General features: G+C 36.6%; 1 protein-coding gene across 14 annotated transcripts in view; it reads right to left on the bottom strand.

The window, feature by feature from the left end:
* LOC121388985 (adhesion G-protein coupled receptor G2-like) overlaps positions 1 to 24029 on the bottom strand; it is a 62987-nt gene that overhangs the window by 29868 nt on the left and 9090 nt on the right. For 13 of the 14 annotated variants that reach the window (XR_005960034.1, XR_005960033.1, XM_041520560.1 and 10 more), the window contains exons 2-4: positions 20627 to 20760; positions 17608 to 17731; positions 1379 to 1523 (exon numbers count right to left, since the gene is read on the bottom strand). Coding sequence is in view for 12 of the 14 variants with exons in the window: in XM_041520560.1 (XP_041376494.1) it covers positions 1379 to 1523; positions 17608 to 17731; positions 20627 to 20760 (403 nt within the window). In the remaining 2 variants the exon portion in view is untranslated. The remainder of the gene's footprint in view (positions 1 to 1378; positions 1524 to 17607; positions 17732 to 20626; positions 20761 to 24029) is intronic. The other variant, XM_041520559.1, reaches the window with a different exon arrangement.

The following is a 24029-nucleotide window of genomic DNA, read 5'->3' as shown; positions in this document are numbered from 1 at the left end:
TTCCCACAGGCAGGATAGCACAAACCATGGCCTTTGTTGAACCAGTTATGGATCACTGGTCGGTGCAAGTGGTTTACACCTACCCATTGAGCCTTGCGGAGCACTCACTCAGGGTTTGGAGTCGGTATCTGGATTAAAAATCCCATGCCTCGACTGGGATCCGAACCCAGTACCTACCAGCCTGTAGACCAATGGCCTAACCACTACGCCACCGAGGCCGGTAAAGCGTACATGACATGATATAATTCTAATTTCAACCGGACACTTTACACAGATTTCGGCCAGTCAAGTACGGGACAGTCAAGGTACTGTATACCCTCACAAAGATACTCGTAAGTTGAAACAAGACCTCCAGTCAAATATAGGACAGTCAAGGTACTGTATACCCTCACAAAGATACATGTAAGTTGAAACAAGACCTCCAGTCAAATATAGGACAGTCAAGGTACTGTATACTCTCACAAAGATACATGTAAGTTGAAACAAGACATCCAGTCAAATATAGGACAGTCAAAGTAATGTATACCCTCACAAAGATACACGTAAGTTGAAACAAGACCTCCAGTCAAAATATATAAAACTTTGGTCAGATACTATTCAAAACAATTATTCTAAACTCAGAACATACGGTCTATTCAAATCAGAGTTAATATTAGAAAATAATTTGCTCAGCACACCAAATTTCTAACGTAGAGAATTTACAGAAATGATAATTAGTGCACACAATTTTCATATCGAACATCGGCAACCCTAAAATATTAATTCAGCAGACTTGTTTTGTTTGTAATTCCCAAGCTGTGGAAGATGAACAACATTTTATTTTAGATTGTCCTATTTATTGTTGAAAGGCAACAACTGTTTGATAAGTTAAAACTCTTTTCCCCCCGACTTGTCTACTCTAAATAGCAATTTACAATTTATATTGATAATTTATATTTATTACGTCATAAAATAATGGTGACATTGAAATTCTTAACTATGTTTTAAAACTGATTGACAACTGTATTTCTAAACGTAAATTTCTTGTTCCGTCTATCAATGAAGCAGCAATATAATTTAATTATTTCCACGTACTTTGACCATTTCATGTTTATAATACACTTTATATTATATAGCCATTTTATTCCTAAACATTGTATGTCGCCGTCTAGCCTGTACATTGTTGTTGTTGTTATAATTCTTATCTCTGTTTGCTGACAACAGAATGTTTGGTATTGGGCAATAAACTGAATTGAACTGAATTGGTTCGTCCAGGTACATATGTAATTATGAGTTAAATAATAATAATAAGAAGAAGAATAACAATAATAACAATAATAATAATAATCATAAGCATATATTTAAAAAAAAAAAAACACGTTATGATTAATTTCCATACCCCATCCGAAGCACACGCCTTTGAAGATGAGATGGCGAGTCTCTGTCGTGTAGACGACGACGATCGAGAAGAACATCGTCATTGCGTCCACCGCCATCCACACCATCTCCGACAAAATGAAATAGTGCATCAGTACGCCAACAATCTGGAACGATGCCATAATTCTCCATGAATATGAATTCAAATGTTTATATTGGCTATATCAGAGTACACTAGCGTTTGGGGGGAGAGAAAGTGTGTAATATTACTGTCCAGTGTATCAATGATGTATATTAGGGTTGGACGAACTATCACACTTATTTTGTAGCAGAATTCTTTATCTGGCCATTTTGTCTGTAGAATCCATATGGCAGCCAACAAGTATAATTGTTCACAACATTATATGCATTTTCAACATACTGTAGCTTGTAATATATGATATCTTATGTGTTTTAAGATGCTGAGCCCACATGTGATGCCACTAAATTAATATGAAGCATGGCTCACAAAAAGGAATGTCAAAGTGACCTGTAATTAAAGCATTTATTTATAAATTACATTGATATTGACCAACACCATGTTGTATCCATTCATCCAGATGCAAGACCCTAGATGTACAATTTTGTTTGAGTTCTGTTTGTGTCCTATACGTGTATGTTATACACTAAATACAGAAAAACATGCAAACGTTTTGGCTGAAGTTCTTACCAAACTGCAACATCAGATTATTGTTGAAGGAATGTGAATAATGATATACTTATGCAAAAAATAAGAAAGGTATACAGGGTCATTCCACGCCAAAACAACCAAATTCCAGAAATTTCCCGGGTGACAATCTCTGATTTTGATAAGATTTCACTCATTTGTGCATCCATATAAATGAACCCAATAGCCGATGTATTTTTCGTGCTGGGGTGTCGTTAAACATACATTCATTCATTCATTCATTCCATATAAATGATAGAAACATGCAAAATTTGGGGACCAAATTCTTATTAGTTTTGAAATTATGGTTGATCAAATGCAGGGCCCGTCGTCCCATTTTTGGTACTCGCGACTATGTCAAGTGGTTGTCGGGCTATTTTTGAATGCTAATAATTTTATTTAAAGATATTGAGCTGATATTTGCTATGTTACATAATTCATACCTGGAGAATCTAAAAATGGACTCATTTTGTACATATCTCTAATAGTTTTTGACCAGGAGACATCTAAAATTTAGTTTTTTATCATTTGAAACTTATATTTTTTATATTTGGGGGTCTGTTACTTTCTGATTATTTGTCATAGATACAAACTGTTATTTGATTTGATGTATGTACCTATGGATGTTTCTTTATGGGAAAGATTATCTGAATCCAGTAAAATATTAATATGTAGTTAGGGTCCAAATCTGAGAAAAAAAAGACAAAATGCGAAATATATGCATGCATACCAGGGGTGATTTGACCATGTGGGCAATTACCTAGCACCTTGAGCTTTTAATATGATTAACTAATATCTATTTGCTATGTGTGTACCAATGTTTGACTTTGGGGCTCAACTCCTTGGTTGGTAATTGAACTTGGGTTTCTAACCCCTATTTCAAAGTTCAAGAACAAAGCATGTACTATTTATCAGTGCAAAAAAAAACGGCAGTTACACCCCATATTATATAGATTTTTACTAGTATCCATATCTTCATCACAAGTATTTAGAGTCAATTTTAATGTTACAGTAGTTTTAAAAATTTACAATGTTTGTTAAACCAGAATCACGCACCGCGGAGCAAATAATTGATAGCAAAACTTTTGGCAGAGATTAATTTTACTTGTAGAAAAAAAGGAAGAAATGGGGTTTTTTAACGACGCACTCAAAACATTTTATTTACGGTTATATGGCGTCAGACATATGGTTAAGGACCACACAGATTTTGAGAGGAAACCCGCTGTCGCCACATAGGCTACTCTTTTACGACAGGCAGCAAGGGATCTTTTATTTGCACTTCCCACAGGTAGGATAGCACAAACCATGGCCTTTGTTGAACCAGTTATGGATCACTGGTCGGTGCAAGTGGTTTACACCTACCCACTGAGCCTTGCGGAGCACTCACTCAGGGTTTGGAGTCGGTATCTGGATTAAAAACCTCATGCCTCGACTGGGATCCGAACCCCAGTACCTACCAGCCTGTAGACCGATGGCTAACCACGACGCCACCGAGGCCGGTTTTACTTGTAGAATGCAGGAAATTGCATTTCAGGACATCTAGCCATGTCAAAGCTGTTACAAAGAATTGTTTGGTTAACTGCCAGATATCTTCATTACATTTATGGGGAAAAAAATGCAATCTGGTATATAATATCACCAAAAGATACTTAAAGGGTCATTCCTGAGTTTGGTGCAATTTTTAAGATGTTATCGACTAACAGACTTTTTAACGAGTGTAATTACATATCAAATATATTTTTCCAAATAACATTTTAGTGGCTGTATATTACACATGTTTCTGATCGTTTTAATATTTTTTGCTATCCCTTTTTAAATATCAGTTCCGAATATAACCTCTGTAAACTTAGAACTTACGGCTGTCTGAAACTGTTTAACTCTTCGTAGCATAGGATAATCTATATCGCTGACTAATGCAGGTTTTGATGGGTGTAAAGTCCAGTGCCTGAGCTGTGTTGTTAAGAGAATCAGCTACTATTTCCATGGGTTCATACTCTTCATCATAATTAACAATCTCATCAGGTTTTTCCCCTGCGTGTGTTGTAACCTCACCGTGGTGCAGGGGTGTAACATTCTCTTTGAGAATGGCCAATACAGCACAAATTGAAGTTTAGAGTAAAAGTCAGTATCTGTCTGTGATATTTGTATATGTATTTGTGCACAGTTCTTTACACTGTTTTTATTTATATTTTGAATTTTTATATTGATGTTGATCATCACCTTATTCGTTTCCATTACCATAATTTGACACCCAATAGCCGATGTATTTTTCGTGCTGGGGTGTCGTTAAACATCCATTCATCTATCTATCTCATCAGGTTTTCATCCCATGGGCGTCCGATTTACAAGGGTTTCACTATACAATAAGTAAATGTACTTTTCATTTGTACTACATTGTTTTTTCGAGCTCAAGTTTTCTCTCACTAAAAAAGACAATGTACTATTATCGCATTACAATTCTTTATGAGTTGATCATCATGGCTACAAGTAGTTCATGTCCATGTAAAAGAGGACAGTGTTTAAATGAAACGTGTCACAAGTTGACTTACTGTAGAAAAATGGGATGCATTAATGTATTTGAGTTCAAGAAAGAGGATAAGCAGTTACTGCAACAGAGATGTGGAATTCATTTTACTGACCAGGATGAAATATGTCTTCATCACGAACATTTTTATTTGTCACTTTATAAGTCTGCAGAAGTATTGCTCTGATCCATTTTTACTACATAAGAAGCACATTACAAGTAAGTTCAATATCATGTTTATAAAAAAAAATTATACAAAATATTATTTCAATTTTGTTCATAATCATAATAATTTCTCCTGCCCTACAGCTTTATTTTCTCTTAATCTCTGTTCTGAGTTTCAATTTTTACGTGATACGGACTTTTATTCTAAATTTTAATTTTACTTATCTGTGATATTTGTATTTGTTCCACAGTTCTTTACACTGTGTTTTAATTGAACTGTTGAATTTTTATATTGATGTTGATCATCACATTTTTGTTTTATTTGTTTTATTTTTGTTGTTGCATTTACCATAGGTTGAGACCCAATAACATTTACCATAGTTTAAGACCCAATAACCGATGTATTGTTCGTGCTGGGGTGTTGTTAAACATTCATTCATTCATTCATTCTGTTCTGAGTTTAATATATTTCGGTATGGCAGTTTATCGGTAGATCTATTATTTATAAACAAGCATTAATGGCATTTATTACATTTGCGATTGTCCAAAATGGTTTACTGATAGCATAATAAATGTTTTGTGTTGATGCTTTAGGTATGAACATTTCATTTGCATTAACCAATGAAATAAATTTTGTTTGATGTAACTGTATTTTTTTTTGCACTGCAAAATGCTAACCTAGACCAAAAATGCACCCTAAATGTTATTGTAAGCTTAAATTTATTCAAATCAGTGAAGTTAGTTTTAAAAATATATATATAAACATTAATTTTGTAAAGTAATTTTTATCTAATTGTTATAAAGTCCATATCCTAATACTGTTCTGGTTTTTGAGATCTTTTTAATTTATCTTACAGAGTCAAAGACCTATTTATGAGCAAACAGCATTGCACCTCAATTTGAAACCCGGTGAAAACATTTGTCCAGGGTGCTATAGAAGAAAAGATGAAAGAAAACCTGATGAGATTGTTAATTATTATGAAGAGTAGCAACCCATGACAATAGTACCTAATTCTCTTAACAACACAGCTCAGGCATTGGACTACACCCATCACAACCTGCATTAGTCAGCGAGATAGATTATCCTATGCTAAGAAGAAAGTCAAACAGCTTCAGACAGCCGTAGGTTCTAAGTTTGCTCTTGCACTGAACTTGCCAATGGAAGACATCGAGACGACAGATAAAGATGGTGACACTGCAAGTTGCAAAGACCTTGACAGAATAATAGTTCTTCTAAACGAGAAGTTCAAAACTGCCACCAGACACGAAAAAATAAAATTATTGACTCTTGCTCCAGAAAGCTGGACCCAGGAAAAGACGGTGCAAGAATTCTTGTTTACAAAACACATGGCTAAGAAAGCCAAAAAACTGAAGAAGGAAAAGGGTATTCTAGCTGAACCCGACAGTCAGCAAGGTAGAACCCTTTATCCAGACTTGGTTCAAAGAATTGTGGATTTCTACGAGTCTGATGAATATCCCCGAATGTGTCCTGGAAAAAAGGAATATGTGGTCATCAAAGTGAACAACTCCAAAGAAGATAAACAAAAGAGATTATTATTGGTGAATATTAAAGAAATATACCTTGAGTATACCAAGAAACACCCGTATGATAAGGTTGGATTGTCTAAGTTTTGTGAACTTAGACCCAAATGGTGTATTCCTGTCACCGCTTCTGGTATGCATTCTGTCTGTGTATGTGAACATCATCAGAATGTTGAACTTGTAGTAGCTGCTCTGCCAGGACATTTTGACTACAAAGATCTTCTGGGCAAAATAGTATGTAGTATAGAAAACCGCCAATACATGCTTCATCTTTGTGAATCCTGTCCTGGTAAAGCTGCCTTTCAAGATTATATATCAGATTTGTTCACCACCCATGACTTTGATTTTGATGATGACTTTGTGTACAAGCAGTGGGTTCACACAGACAGGACCACTATTGTAAGTCTGACGGTATCTGTTTAAGAATTCATACAAAAAGCCAGTGACTTACTTTATGATATCAGTCAGCTACATTGGGAAGCTGAAGGAAAACCTTGCTCCACATGAGGCTGTCGTCTTGTTAGACTTTGCGGAAACCTACAGCTTCATAATTCAAGATGCCGTGCAAGGCTACCACTGGGACAATTCTCAAGCCACACTCCACCCACTTGTAATGTATTACAGACTGGATGACGAATTATAATTTCGGATTGCCTCAAACATGACACTGTTGCTGTACATCCATTTATTTCATCCATTGTATATTATCTTAAAACCACAATACCATCCATTAAGAAACTGATGTACTTCAATGATGGGGCAGCTGGTCAATATAAAAGCTTCAACAACTTTATTAATTTATGCTATCACAAAAATTACCATGGCCTTGATGCGGAATGGCATTTCTTTGCCACAAGCCACGGTAAGAGTCCTTGTGATGGTATTGGTGGTACAGTGAAACGTCTGGTTGCTAGGGATAGCTTGCCGGCAACCTTGGCACATAACATTTTGACAGCAATCGATATGTTTAATTGGGCATCTAGTCACGTTTCTGCTGATAACATTGCAGAAAATAAAAAGCAAGTTGAACTGACTTCTCCCTTCAATTCAGCGAAGACTCCTGCAGGCACTCGATCTAATCACTGCTTCATTCCTGTCTTTGAATTAAAGCTGAGGATGAAAAGAATCTCGGCTGACAATGAATCTACTTTGAGCACTTTAGGCCAGAGACTGTTACCATCACTAACCAGTACGCAACATGATTCCCAAAACTACATGTATGACCAGTTGCAGCCGGGGAAGTATGTTGCATACATTTATGACAAAGAAGTATTGTTGAACGTTGTGATGAAGAAAATTATGTGTTTATTAATAGCATGAAACGGTCCAGTACAGGACTTCTCTCCTGGCCTTAGCTTCACGAAAATTTCATTTGTGTGACTGGTGTACCTCAAGTGCAGGGACATAGGGCTCGATTTTATAAACTGTCTACACAGGATGACATTCAGATTAAACATATATTACCAGCATTTCTGAAATTAAATGTGGATATAAAGTTGAACCTGTATACCAACACATTCTAATTATGAATACTTTCTGGATACATTTTGATTTTTAAACTTAAAAGTGAAGTTTTTGTGCAGTGATTAAAGTGTTTACTTCAACCTCGAGCTCTTAAACGGGGACTAGAAAGGTAAGTTTATTTACTTATCAAGGAGTTAAGCCACAAAGTCAAAAATTGGTACACATATAGCAAATAGATATTAGTTAATCATATTAGAAGCTCATGGTAATGGCCCACACGATCAAATCACCCCTGGTATGCATGCATATTTTTTTCGACCCTAACTACATGTTAATATTTTACTGGATTCAGATAATCTTTGCCATAAAGAAACATCCATAGGTACATACTTCAAATCAATCAACAGTTTATATCTATGACAAATAATCATAAAGTAATAGACCTCCAAAATATAAAAAAATATAAGTTTCGAATGATAAAAACCCCCACTAAATTTTAGATGTCTCTTGGTCAAAAACTATCACAGACATGTACAAAATAGGTCCATTTTTAGATTCTCCGGGTATGAATTATGTAACACAGCCAATATCTTTATAATAAATAATGTTATTAGCATTCAAAAATAGCCCGAAATATCTTGACAAAGTCGCGAGTGCCAAAAATGGGGCGACGGGCCCTACATTTGATCAACCACAATTTCAAAACTAATAAGAATTTGGTCCCAAAAATGTGCATGCGTCCATCATTTATACAGATGCACAAATGAGTGGAATTTTATCAAAATCGAAGATGGTCACCCGGGGAGCTCTGGTTGAGTTGGCATGGAATTACCCTACTTTTAAATACTTCAAATAATGGAATGGATAAATACAACGTTTGTTGTATCCCTTTGTTGTCAAAAGGTCATCAAAGAGTATGGATAGAATATAATAGAATAGCATAGAACAGATGTCTAACGACACCCCAGCAAAAAATGTAACGGTATAACACTATTTCTGTATCTAAAACAATATGTATATATACATACACACATTAAAGGGACATTCCTGAGTTTGCTGCATTGTAAGATGTTTCCGACTAATCAAATATTTCTACGACTAAACTTTCATATTAAATATATTTTCTTGTTTAGAATATCAGTATATGCAATGTGTTTTTGATCTTCTTAATATGTGTAAGAAGCCCAAACTGGATTTTGTCTTCTAATAATTTCTTACGTACGAAAAAAACTATATTTTAGGAAATATAATGAAATTTAACCTAGTACAAATATTACAACGATCAGAAGTACGTTTAATATATACAGCCACTAATATTTTATACAGAAAAATATATTTGATATGTAATTACAATCGTTAAAAAGTCTCTGTTAGTCGATAACATGTTAAAAATTGCAGCAAACTTGGGACTGTCCCTTTAACTCTTGTCTTTAAAGATATGTTTTTTCGTGCTGGGGTGTCGTTAAACATTCATTCATTAAAGATATGTTTGAAAAGTAGATATTTCGAATTACTGTATGTATACTACAGTACATAAGATATTGTCTACTGTTCTATAGTTATTGCACTATTTTTGTCTTACTGCAGCTACACAAAATGTTTGTAAATCACATCCATGTATCATCGTGTAAATAAAGTTCTGTTCTGTTCTCAGGTTCCAGTGTGTATTTTAGAGATTTAGCTGGTATACATTTGTTCATCCACTCACTATAAAAATGTTCAGCTGCTATATAGTACCTACAGTTATAAATGTGTTTGGTTTGTTACCTACGTATATCATTCATCACATGAGAATACTTCCATAAGACAGTTTGACAGTGACATTGAATTCCCATTCCTTTGTACATAATGTACATCTTGAAATCTTATTCACGTTTTCATTTTGCAGTAAGGACTGCAACCAATCTGTACATATGAGATTTGGCAACTGAAAGACTGGATACAATATATTAGTAAAAAAATAATACGATTCTACAGACGGCAACAAATAACATTATCAATATATATCAATACTCATACATCTGATCACACAGAGAGAGAGAGAGAGAGAGAGAGAGAGAGAGAGAGAGAGAGAGAGAGAGAGAGAGAGAGAGAGAGAGAGAGAGAGAGAGAGAGAGAGAGAGAGAGAGAGAGAGAGAGAGAGAGGGAGAGGGAGGGGGATGTTCTTATTTATAACTATTTTGTTTCGCTGTAAAATATTGTGTGAGGCATTCACCACATGTGGGCATTCTAACGGTAAAGTTGTGAAATAAAGTGGTCCATTGCATTAATGTATACTCGTTTTATTTCAGTTTGCAGGATAAATAAAATAATTGGCTTTATTTTGCTCAGATCGAAGAGCGAATCCCTTTCTGTGGAGCCTTCCGGCATTCGCCATTCATGTATCGTGAAGTAGGATCCTGTACCTCAGTGTGTGAGCACTGTCAGTTTACTCTGATGGTACGCCACATTTTGGTGGAATGCAATCATCTCAAGGGAACTAGAAAATATATATTTGGTCAAAGAAATGTGATGGAATCATTTCGATTCCATCCAGAACTGTTATTACAATTTCAACGTGATACTGACTTTTATTTTAAATTTTAATTTGACCTTGTCTGTGATATTTGTATTTTTACTAGGGGTGTGACGAATACACATGGTGGCGAATACGATACATATCACGAATATGTATTCACATCCATGAATACACATTACACATTTATAAATGAAAGTCCCGAAAGTTAACGGAAATAGCCGAAGTATGATGCGCGTTTCATAACGCGAATGTTTACGAACGTTTTCCTTTGTTTCTGTGGGGCTGTTTGACACTGTTTGTTGTTGTTGTTAGTTTTCTGTTTGCTGGGGGTTTTTCTGTTCAATTTAGCAATATATTGTTTGCCGCGAGCGCTCGAATTCGAAAATATCGAAAGATAACTTCTCACTAGCTGTGAACAAAATTCACTGCAACAATCCTACAATCACCTTTTCGCGCAAAACATTTTAAAAGCCTCATACGGGAACCAAAATAGTAACAAGTTAAAATATGTATATGTTATTATCGGAATTTTAAAATATACCATGGCCTTTGCAAACATAAATGTACAAATTGTACATATTTTAAAAATATATTCTTAAGTACTTTGATAACAATTCACCCTTTTCCATGCGTGCAAAACCGAAACCGTATATACATTGTATAATGTAGACAGAAGTTATGGATTACTGGTAAATTAATTTTATTTTGAATATCAAATATATATTTTTAAGGCCATTTTGGTTTTTGGTATCTAGTATTAATCAATTTATATCCATATTTGAATTGCTAATATGCCAGTTCTCGTTAAGAATTATACAAATATATTTTGCTTTGAGCTGTCGTTAGAATATTGGTTCAACATTATTGACGTTGCACTGCGTAGAATGCATAAAATAACGAACTACACCCGCCCATGTCTCGTATTAGGCTGGTTGAACGAGACTATGCGACGTCATACAGTGTTTTGAAAGAAGCGCAGTCAAGCTGCATGTAGAGTACCAGTCCAAAGCATGGAATTAAAAAAAAAAAGTATCGGTCTACGAGTCTGACTATGCGGTTGACCTAATATAAAAAAGGACAATAAAAACGATCGAATCGTTATTGCGTTTTGGTTAGTATGAATTAGAAACACAAATTATACAGTAAACATTATATATAAGTATTCGTGTATTCGGTTCAGCTAGTGACGAATACGAATGCAACTACGATACAGATCGCTGTTCGGTGCACCGAATATTCGAGTATATCGTTACACCCCTAATTTTTACACAGTATTTCACACTCTGTTTTTACTTAACTCTTGAATTTTTACGTTGATGTTGATCACGGCATTATGTTTGCATTTACCATTATCTGACACCCAATAGCTGATGTGTTTTTCGTGCTGGGCTGTCGTTAAACATTCATTCATCCGCCATTCTAACCTTCGCAGGATTAGGCTTTAAGGCTTAATAACCGCGCGTCAAAAAACCGAAAGAAATTGAACTAGTGCTTTTTCAATGGGCCCCATTTACACTGAAAGCGGAACGAACCAGCGGTAAAGCGTTAAACCGCTTCCGATAGTACTGAAAACGAATTTTTCTAAAATGTCACGCGGGAAAATTATGATTTCAGCCAATCGGGGCGAGTGCTGTATGACAGAAAGCCAGAATAGAAAAAAAATCGCCGCCCACAAAAATTAGGAAAAATCGAAAGGAGCATGTGGATGTTGACAATGCTATTCTAGTGTACTTGAATAGCAAACAGAACGAAGATGTCATCATAGAACCACAAGATGAAAGAAAGAAATGTTTTATTTAACGACGCACTCAACACATTTTATTTACGGTTAAATGGCGTCAAACATATGGTTAAGGACCACACATATTTTTGAGAGATGAAACCCGCTGTCGCGACTCCATGGGCTACTCTTTCCGATTAGCAGCAAACGATCTTTTATATGCGCTTCCCACAGGCAGGATAGCACAAACCATGACCTTTGTTGAACCAGTTATGAATCACTGGTCGGTGCAAGTGGTTTAAACCTACCCATTGAGCCTTGCGGAGCACTCACTCAGGGTTTGGAGTCGGTATCTGGATTTAAAATCCCATGCCTCGACTGGGATCCGAACCCAGTACCTACCAGCCTGTTGACCGATGGCCTAACCACGACACCGGTCCTTTTTTCAGAAGTATGGCTATCATGTGCAAGAAGTTATCGCCACGAACAAAATGATGGGTGAAGTTCAAAGAAAGAAAGAAAGAAATGTTTTATTTAACGACGCACTCAACACATTTTATTTACGGTTATATGGCGTCAGACATATGGTTAAGGACTACACAGACATTGAGCCTTGCGGAGCACTCACTCAGGGTTTGGAGTCGGTATCTGGATTAAAAATTACATGCCTCGACTAGGATCCGAACCCAGTACCTACTAGCCTGTAGACCGATGGCCTAAGCACTACGCCACCGAGGCCGGGTGAAGTTCAAGATGAAATGGAAAGCGTGCAATCAATAAGCATACGTACCACAGCTTCTAAAAGAAATTAGTTAACTGCTGGAATGCCAACCTGAGTGACACCCATTGCAAGAAGCTCAACGTCCCTGATGACGCAGTAAGATATCTGGCTTGTATCTGTACCTACTCGGCAAAACCTCGATAAAACATTTTTTTTTTCATTTACAGAGTTGTTGTAGTAAGAGAAGTATTAAATGTATATTGATATGCTGTTATTTGGCTTGCCACTTGATGCTGTACTGATACAGGCGCGGAACCAAAGAGAGAGTGTTGTGGCAATCTAATTAAAAAAACATTCTTGAGTTTGCTGTAATTTTAAAGACGTTATCAATAATTATTACCAGAGACTTTTTAACGATTGTAATTACATATCAAATATATTTTTCTGCATACAATATTAGGCCAAATAAAAAAAAATGTTTGGTTCCTGTTACATGCCAAAACAAATAGGGTAGGTAGTTAGGGAAAACTTTTTTTCTTTTTTTCCCACCCATTTTCGAGCTAATATTTCCTGAATAGTATAGCAGATTAATATATTAAAAGCTCTTTCTTTGTGTTACAGTGCAACTGACAATACATACTCTAATGAGAATCATTAATTATTTTCTATAAACAAAAAAAACCCATGTCGAAACCTAGTCCAACCACAATCGGTATTAATGTAAACACCACCTAAGTCTAATACTACACGGTAAGGTTATAAACTACAATAACACTATAATTTGTTCATTGGAAAAAAGTTTTAATATCAAAGGTCTGATCCACAACATGGGTACACCCCCTCACAACTACAGCAACAACACTGATCTTCCCGGCCTATTTCATTGCCAATATTGCAGTAACAAAATGTACATCATGAACACAACGAAGATGTCAATAAAAATTAACAAAATAAGTTAACAAAAAGATCTCCATACTAATTATCCTCATAGCAGAGATATCAAAAGAAAACAACTATTTTCAGGAAAACAGTTTCCGTTTTGGTCGTCCATAAGGACACTGCACAGTATCTTTGCACTGTTGACAAAGAGGTAAAATAGGTTTGTATTTTTGCTTTTAAAGGTCTGATCCACAACATGGTTACACCCCCTCACAACTACAGCACTGCAGACGCTATTAAAAGTGAAAAGAGTTGTCATTTCTTAAGGTTTTGGGTACTACCAGTTCATTCCAAATGCCATGGATATCATCATATTTAATAATAAATACAGGGGTTATTTGTCAAACAAATGCAAAATATTGATAGAGTTGAAGTAAATATTTAATTTAAGTAATCTTTTCAGCATAATCGGCTATTTTCATGTTTACTCTTTATGTTTAACATTGAATCGTAACTTGGTATTTCTAGAAGTTCGATTACGTTTTAGGGAATTCCCCTACCAAAATAGACTGGAAATTTGTATCATTCTGCTTTTTAACAGTAAACTAGCGTAACATTTTGAAGATTTGATTCACAAGTTCCGAGTTGTTCCGAATGAGTACGAGAACACGTCCGAGAGCATGTGGTGTCAATGGCGTCTTCCATTTACAGAGTAGAATGTCAAAAATGTGCTCATTCAAATCAAATAATATTACACATGTATTTAAATCAATTTCAAATGAAACGACATTCAAGGAATCGGAACACCTCGTTACATTCCGCTACGCTTATATTTCGAGGAAATGTACGAGGAGTTCCGAATGGCTCTCGGAAGCTTTTCATTTGGAACTCTTCGGAAGTGTTCCGGGTCTTCTGGTGATGATGATAACTAGTTTAACGTGCCCATATACCACTAGGGTTTCGAACACGCCCATCCCGAGTCCGACCTCCGATAAGATCGGTGGCCTGACTCGGGATGTGTGTGTGTGGGGGGGGGGGGGGGGGTAGTGTTGAAAATGGGCAGAATTTTGAAAATAGCAATTAGTAAAAAGGTTAATAGTATAATTTAAAAAAAAAAAAAAAAAATTACAAGCCAAAAAAAAAAGAAGAAAAGAATTGACTGCTCGGCCGAATATTTATATAATTTGGAGCATTTTAGAAGGACAGTCCAAAAATAAATAAGAGAAAGAAGAGAGGATCGGACTATTTAATAATTTTAAAAAAAAACATAATTTCGACAAAAAATTTTGAACGAAGGTCTAAACGTTTAAAGTCCAATCTATATGCCCACGCGAGTGGCCTCGTTAAGGCCGTTAGGGTGTGGAGGTTGGCATACGGCGAACTGATGAGCGGAGAACCGGCAAAGGCGGGGATGAAGTGCTTCCATCTCTGGTCGGCGAGGATGGTTATAACACTCCGGTAGTCGTTGCCGAAAAGGGCCTTGACGATCCTGTGGATGGTATGGCTATCCATCTCTCTAACTAGGACCGCTTGTCGGTAGACTCCTTCTCGGCGCTGAGTTAGTACCAACCCCGTCTTGCCGGCTGTAGACTTGATGGTGTGTAGCTCGTAAGCGCTTCCATCAGGCAGTTGTTTCAGCTCTGGTTCTACTAGTCCGCCCATCAGTAATGCCGGATCCGAGGTGTCCCCCTAACTTCAGGAAGCCGGACCTGATTTTCCCGATCTGAACTTTCCAGACGGCTTCCGAGTCGGAGGGGGACGGTGCCTGTGAAGGTGGAGGCCTTGCCTTGTCAGGCTGGTCGCTTGGCTGAGCGACGGCCTTCCTCTTCGCAACGGCTCCTGCCAGGACCGCCGCCTTCCGAACTGGCAAGACTGGTGACAGTGGCCAGTTACGTGTAGGCGGTGGCGTAGAGGGAGATGGAGGTCCGTCTGCGGGCGTCTCGCACATCCCTCGGTGTTGACGGCGGGTCCGGATGAGCTGGTCCTTTCGTCTTGGGCCGAGCCGGGGGCGGCGACGCAGAAGGGACCGCCGCTGGCGGTTGAGCCGCCAGTTTTGTTCCCCCCTGAGCCGCTCCTGGCGCACGTTTCTTCTTCTTCCGTCCTCTTCCCTTCCTCTTCTGCGAGTCCGAGTCGCCGTACACCAATGTCACGGTTGCCCGTGACCCAGTGTACGCGACGCGAAACTCCAGCAGCGATCCAAAGCTTGCAATCAATCCCCCCAGGTGGGGGGGCAAGTCGAGAGCACATGCGACAGCGTCCAGCTTCATCGAGAGTTACCTTGGAAGTCGGTCTTCTGGTAACGAGATCTTTGACTGACATATCTCGTGGCATCTCTCTGCAGTTGTTGTTTTTAGAGTCGACGAAAATTAGGATTGATATTAATGGATTATTAAATAAAACAGGTGAAAAAAAAAGGGGGTGGGGGAAAAGGTGAAAAAAAGTTTAGGGTCGGGTAACCGGAACCAAACCATTTCTTTTTTTACTACGCCTCAGTGGTTGTATATTAAACGTGTTTCTGATCGTTCTAATATTTGTACTAGGTTAAATTTCATTTTATTGCCTAAAATATATTTTTGGGCTTCTTACAAATATTAAGACGACCAGAAACACATTGAATATACAGACACTGATATTCTAGATCAAAAAATATATTTAATATGTAAGTTTAATCGTAGAAATATTTTATTAGTCGGAAATATCTTATAATGCAGCAAACTCAGGAATGTCCCTTTAATATGTAAAATATCAACCTCTTCTAGTTAAAGGGACATTCCCGAGTTTGCTGTAACCTTTTAAGATGTTATCGACTAACAAAGACTTTCTTAACGAATGTAATTACATATCAAATATATTTTTCTGCATAACATATCAGTGGCTGTATATTAAACGTGTTTCTGGTCGTTCTAATATTTGTACTTGGTTAAATTTCATTATATTTCCTAAAATATTTTATTTTCGTACGTACGAAATTATTTCAAGACAAAATCCAGTTTGGGCTACTTAAAAAAATATTAAGACGACCAGAAACAAATTGAATGTACAGCCACTGATATTCTAAACCAAAAAAAATATTTAATATGTAAGTTTAATCGTAGAAGTATTTTATTAGTTGGAAACATCTTACAATGCAGAAAACTCAGGAATGTCCCTTTAAAATTTGCACAACCAGTCTATATATAGCTTATCGATATAACATCATTCCGTTTATCTCATATTCAGATTACCTTTCATTCGACCTATCAAAAGCTCAACAACTCAAAACTGAATTAAGAATCATTCCAAAAAAGGTTTTCGATGTAAATGCTGGTACTTCGTTTCAAGAATACCTGTTATACCCTGGAATGACGCTACGAACGAACACATGTTAATCGCGCCAACAATATCATCTTTACATTTTCTAGACTTCGCCATGATTGTGTATGCGCTAAAATTAGATAGTTCCTTGGGTGCCGTACCATTATTAAACTGCTAGAGTTCATTGAGTACTGTACCAGTATTATACTGTTAGTTACTTGAGTAAAGTACCAGTATTATACTGCTAGAGTTCATCGAGTATCGTACCATTATCATACTGCTAGTCGCTTCAGAAGCATACCATTAGTGTACTGCTAAAGTTCATTGATTACCGTGCCAATATTATACTGCTAGTTACTTGAGTAATGTACCAGTGTTATACTGCTAGCTTTCATCGAGTACCGTACCAATATTATACTGCTAGTTACTTGAGAAATGTAGTTATAATGCTAGAGAGTTCATTGCGTACAGTACCAGTATTGTACTGCTACAGTTATTTGAATAACATACCAGTATTATATTGCTAGTTAGTTCCTTGAGTAACGTTCCAGTAATCTATTCCTGGAGTTCATTGAGTAAACTATCATTAGTATACTGCATTGAGTACCGTACCAGTATTATACTACTACAGTTCCTTGAGTAACGTACCGGTATTATACTGCTACAGTTCCTTGAGTAACGTACAAGTATTACACTGCTACTATCTTGAGTAACATACCATACAAGCAATGTCATCCTTGAATATGTATTCCTGCACACCAACAACAAAAATGAAATGTGTTAGAAAGAGAGCCACACACAGATTCAGCAATATCTTGGATGGAACTTCTTGGCGCAGATTCCTGAAAATAACAAACAATTAATTAATTAATTAACTAATTAACCCCAGCATGAAAATGCATCGGCTATTGGGTTTCAAACTATGGTAAATGCAAAAAATTAAGCGATGATCAATATCAGTATAAAATTTCAAGAGTGAAAAAACCAAAAAACAGGTGTTGGAAAGAACATAAACAATAAATCTCAACGACAAAATCGCAATACATAATCAGGGCCATATTTCTGCACAATGCAGAGACGAATGGCGTTTGGCAAAATAGCGGTTGATTCTATTAATTTCTATCTGGTCTGTAAGAGAACAGCTACTCCTGATATCTGTTATTGGAGATGGCATCCTTCTGGCAACGCTATAAAGAAGACTGCCACTCCTAGACTAGTTTACTAAATCGAAACTAACACCGGACAGAGCTCATTAGAGTATGCATGCACTCATGAATCACTCTCATAACAGTGATGGTATTAGTTGTTCGTGAAAGGTAAGCATATCCTGACCCACCGTTGACACCCGTACTGCCACTAGAGCTGGGCGGTATTGAAATTTAAAGGTTCGGTATCGGTATTTTTGGGGTCATTTACCTCGGCATTGGTACGGTATTCGGTATTGATACAATAACAATACCGATATCGAGCGGTATTTTCGGCTTTAAATGCATGCCCCAGTTAAGTTTCACCCGCTAATTTCATCTAAATATACCGGACTCGGTGGCGTCGTGGTAGGCCATCGGTCGACAGGTTGGTAGGTACTGGGTTCGGATCCCAGTCGAGGCATTGGATTTTTAATCCAGATACCGACTCCAAACCCTGAGTGAGTGATCCGCAAGGCTCAATGGGTAGGTGTAAACCACTTGCACCGACCAGTGATCCATAACTGGTTCAACAAAGGCCATGGTTTGTGCTAGCCTGCCTGTGGGAAGCGCAAATAAAAGTTCCCTTGCTGCTAATCGGAAGATGGCCCATGTAGTGGCGACAGCGGGTTTCCTCTCAAAATCTGTGTGGTCCTTAACCATATGTCTGACGCCATATAACCGTAAATAAAATGTGTTGAGTGCGTCGTTAAATAAAACATTTCTTTCTTTCATCTATAAAAAAATAAATTCCATACACATGGCCCTCATATCTATCTATCTATATATATATAATCTTCTTATTTGCGTCCGTGAGATATACTGTTAGTCACTAACAAGCGTTTGTTTGATATATGCTCAGTACGGTACATCGGTAGGATATATACGGTATGCCGCCCAGATCTAACTGTCATCACAGCTGTCAAGTCTGTACAAATACGAATGTTTTTTGTTTTTTTTGGATTGGCCGGTCATTTTGCTGCCGATTTTAATTCCACAAAGTTGCAAAAGCAACTTGCATCACATGAGAAGTCTTCGCCATGAGCAAAATCAAGGCGAGCTGAAGATCACTCTCCTGGAATGGTTCTAGCCGAGTATTAATAAAGTTATGTACATTTCAGGGCCGTACCCTCCAGGGGGCAGTCTTCCCACCCCCCTGAAAATCTCTTTTTCTTCTTTTTTTTACTGTAGAAAATAGCATACATATCTCGGGGTTTAATTTCTACAGTGTTTCATTTGTTTATAAAAAGTAGTGCTCCCCTAGGATTTTGATCATGGTACGGCCCTGCATTTTATATAAGAGAGTCATTTACATTTTATTGCCGCTCTCTTAAAACTTTCCAGACGAGTGTGCAGGTGAACAAGGGCATGGTTATTTATTTATTTTTATATCTGTTTTACCTGGGAGCAAGCAACAATTGAACAGACGTTTGTCAGTTTCCAATAACAACTTTATTAAGGTATCCTGACGTCGCAAAACAATGTTCAACAAAGCAATTTTAAAGGGACATTCCCGACTTTGCAGCAATGTTTAAGATGTTATCGACTAACAGATACTTTTTAACGATTGTAATTACATATCAAACATATTTTTTCTGCATAAAATATTAGTGGCTATATATTAAACGTGTTTCTGATCATTCTAATATTTGTACTATGTTAAATTTCATCTTATTTCCTAAAATATAGTTTTTTCGTACGTATGAAATTATTTGAAGATAAAATCCAGTTTGGGCTTCTTACAAACACTGAGATGACAAGAAACACATTGAATATACAGACACTGATATTCTAAACAAGAAAATGTATTTAATATGTAAGTTTAATCGTAGAAATATTTTATTAGTCAGAAACATCTTACAATGCAGGAAACTCAGGAATGTCCCTTTAAAGTTGCTTTTGTTTAGTAACACCATTAGAGCACATTGATTTATTAATCATCGGATACTGGATGCCAAATATTTGGTAATTTTGACAGTCTTAAAGAAGAAACCCGCTACATTTTCCTATTAAAGGGGCATTCCCAAGTTTGCTGCAATGTTTAAGATGCTATCGACTAACAGACTTGTTAACGATTGTAATTACATATCAAATATATTTTTTTCTGCATAAAATATTAGTTGCTGTATTTAAACCCGTTTCTGATCGTTCCAAAATTTGTACTAGTTTCAATTTTATTTTATTTCCTAAAATATGTTGGGGTTTTTTCGTACGTACGAAATTATTGGAACACAAAATCCAGTTTGGACTTTCTTACAAATATTAAGACGACCAGAAACATATTGAATATACAGACACTGATATTATAAACAAGAATGCAGCAAACTCAGGAATGTCTCTTTAATAGCAAGGAATATTTTGTATACACCATCCCAAATTCAGTATAGCACACACCACGGCATTTGATATACCAGTCGTTAAGAAATAGTTTCAATTCGACCACCTACGATCGATCTTAGACTGACCGCATCATAGGCGAGCGCTTTACCACTGGCCTATATCCCGCCCCTACAAAGCAATGTCGACTGTTTGTAGCCTTGTACAAATACAAACCTGAACATGGTGTAAGTCAATACCGTGAACAGTAGACCCGCTAGGCAAGCAATAGTCCCGAGGGACGCAATAAGAGACAGTACAATCTTTTCCGTTCCGTGAGGTAGGCCTATACTGCGATTTGCATTAAGATCCTATGGGAGAGAGAGAGAGAGAGAAAGTTTGATTACTTTTTTTTATTGTGGTTTACAAAACGTTAGTAAATTCATTAAAGGGACATTCCTGAGTTTGCTGTATTTTTTAAGAGACTTTTTAACGATTGTAATTACATGTATTTAAATGTATTTTTCTGCATAAAAATATTAGTGACTGTATATTAAACGTGTGTCTGGTTGTTCTAATATTTGTACTAGTTTAAGTTTCATTTTATTTCCTAAAATATAGTTTTTTTTGTACGTATGAAATTATTTGAAGACAAAATCCAGTTTGGGCTACTTACAAATGTTACGACGACCAGAAACACATTCGATATTGAAACATATTCTAAACAGGAAAATGTATTTAATATGTAAGTTTAGTCGTAGAAATATTGTATCAGTCGCAAACGTCTTACAATGCAGCAAACTCAGGAATGTCCCTTTAATTTAGTGCGGTGGTTAGTAATGATGATAATACTCTCGAGTGCCAAATAAACGTACACCTACGTTTATTAAATTTGTGAAAAAATGTCGGCGTCTACGCTTATTCAGCACCCTACGTTTAATTACATCTGAAAAAAATGTAACCCCCTACGCTAATTCGGCACCCATCGCTTATTACAATTTTTTCAAATGAATGCGCAGTCAGTCAATCACGCAGATGTGTACACAAACTGGCGAAGTTTGTTGGGTTTTCGCCAATCGGTCAATGACGCGCCATGTGTCAAATAAGACGTAATCGCATTAATATTAATTATCTGCAGTATCTGATCTAGTACCGGTGTACCATTTTGTGAAAAGATGTCCCCCAGTACAAACGTTTGGAATACAAACACCAAACAAAAATATTCGTTTTATCAAAAATCAGGTTTTAAAGCTCTTGCTTTAAAACATAAAGCCGAATATGAGCTTGAGTTTGCAGGTTAGGACTGTCAGGTGAGTGGTCAACATTTTTTTTTATTGTCCGTGACTAAATTGATAGGAATCAGTTCTTTTTTCCAAAATTTGTATTCCGGTCATATTACTGTCATGGTCACGTGCTTATGAAAGTTTAAAGTCTAGACTCGTCCCTTTTATAAAACATCGCCCATACAAACAGCATATTTAGTTAAAAGTTGTGGGTCTAAAGAGTTCCACAACCACGGGTTTACAAAATCACAATGATAGTATGCGATAGGTCACGTTCAGCGACGGCGAGTGACGTCAGGATCGTTTCCGGTCATCCGGGTTCTTGGTATGTGAGACACTTTTGGAAGAATTTACATTACAAAAACAAAAGAAAATAGCTGCTTCTTATGATTCTTTTTGGGTTTTTTATATAAAAACTGAAAAGGTATGTTAGGACTTAGCATTACCTATTTTTAATTGATGGAACGGCCGGGGGAGGTGGTGGCTCTTTCACCTTAAATAATAAAAAGAAACCTAAACCTCGAACGATTCCAAATCCGCAGTTTCGTTAATTTTTTCCGTGTAAACCACGGAAACGGAAAACCATCGCTCTCTAAAGTCCGAACCAAAATGTTAACTACGATAAATTGCTCTCCTACTTTTATTTTTTGTTAGATTTTACCCACATTTTGTCCAGACAAAAATCTTGAAAAAACCCCCAACAACATTACAATTCCACATACGATTTTGCTGAGATCGCATAGGGCAAAAAGCATGTAATTTTGTGCTGGCTGCCATTTTGACGTTTTATGGAATATTTTCCAAGACGGGTGGAAGTATATGAATTAATCTAACAACGTCATAACATGTTATGATATAAAAGCAAACGTGATGATGTATTTAAAAAAAATTTTTTTATTAGTATTTGTTTGTTTAAAAATAACACTAGAGATAACTGATTTTATATTAATTATGTCAAATACTTTGGAGGCTTTCACCCCTCTTGAAGAGTATTCCATAAAAAAGCAAATTGGCAGACGGCAGAAAAGTGCATGTATTTTGCCCTATGCTATCTCAGCGAAGTCTATACTGGCGACATCGTTACAGTCTCATACTAGTATGTGGAATCTGTGTCACTGTAATGCTTTTTTCACAACTTGTGTCTGGACAAAATTTGGGGGAAATGGCATTCACACGTAACAGTATTTAAAGGTAGGAGAGTAATTTATCTTAGTTATTAACAATTTGGTTCAGACTTCAGAAGCATTTCTTGGGTCTAGGTCATTTCGTACCATAGTCCATTGGTCATTTCGTACCAACGTCAGTGTGTACCATATTAGGTTATTTGGTTATTTGGTACCATTTTTAATTATTATCGCTCGATCTCTACGTTAGAGAGAATAATAATTTGTTTTACCTTACATCAACTACTTTCCAATTCTACACATTACTAAACTATCAATGTCTGTTTATCTGATGTGTTTTTGATCGTTTCTTAAATTGATGCATTTTTTGTTTTACGTAGGAAATTATTGTGAAGTATATTCCATTAAACGATTAAATTAATTTGACCTTGGTATGAAATGACCAATCCATTGTGGTACGAAATCACTGGTTACCGTAGAAATATCTAACTTTAATACGAAAATATATTAATAAATAATGTATTACCAACATGTGCCATTTAACATTTGTAATTCTTAAATTTAGAATTTACTTGCTTACTTGCTTATCTTTATATCCATTACAGTTCTAGTCATGATAATGTTTGCAGTAGCTCAGCATTGATTTTTGCCCACGCATTATCATGACTACAAATGTTAAATGATACAAACTTGGGATAATCCACAGTTGTGTTGATGTGAGGGGATGTATGAAGGCCCGGTTACCATTAACTCTATTCAGAGCCAAATGTGAAGAGCTGCAAGAGCAGTATATTAAAGAAAAGAAAAAAGGAGCGAAATGTGAAAAGCTACAATTTACAAACCGGTGGATCAAAGGCTGGATGAAGGAATACAATGTGAGCGTCAAAAAAACAAAACAAAAACGATTCAGTTTATCCCAAGATGAACGAAAGAAACGACTATTAGAATGTTTACAAAACATATGGAGAGTGCGATATTATTTCAACAAAGTTTATAATGTGGAGCCCATTATTATGGGCGGTGACCAAATGCCACTTCATCGCAACGAATCAGCAGGTCAGAAGACCATGTCAATGACAGGAACTGCAGCATATGTAAAAGAAAATTATATGCTTTCTCGGGAGCGGATCACAGTCTTTACACAAATTTCAACCGATGAGCAACAGAAAATGCCTCTTCCAGAGTTTGTGTTCAAAGGAAAAGGCACTCGAATTCGGTTAAACCCACCAGATG

This window comes from Gigantopelta aegis, chromosome 14 (genome assembly GCF_016097555.1).
Source record: "Gigantopelta aegis isolate Gae_Host chromosome 14, Gae_host_genome, whole genome shotgun sequence".
Classification (NCBI taxonomy): Eukaryota; Metazoa; Mollusca; class Gastropoda; order Neomphalida; family Peltospiridae; genus Gigantopelta; species Gigantopelta aegis.
This window is presented reverse-complemented; position numbering and strand designations above follow the sequence as displayed.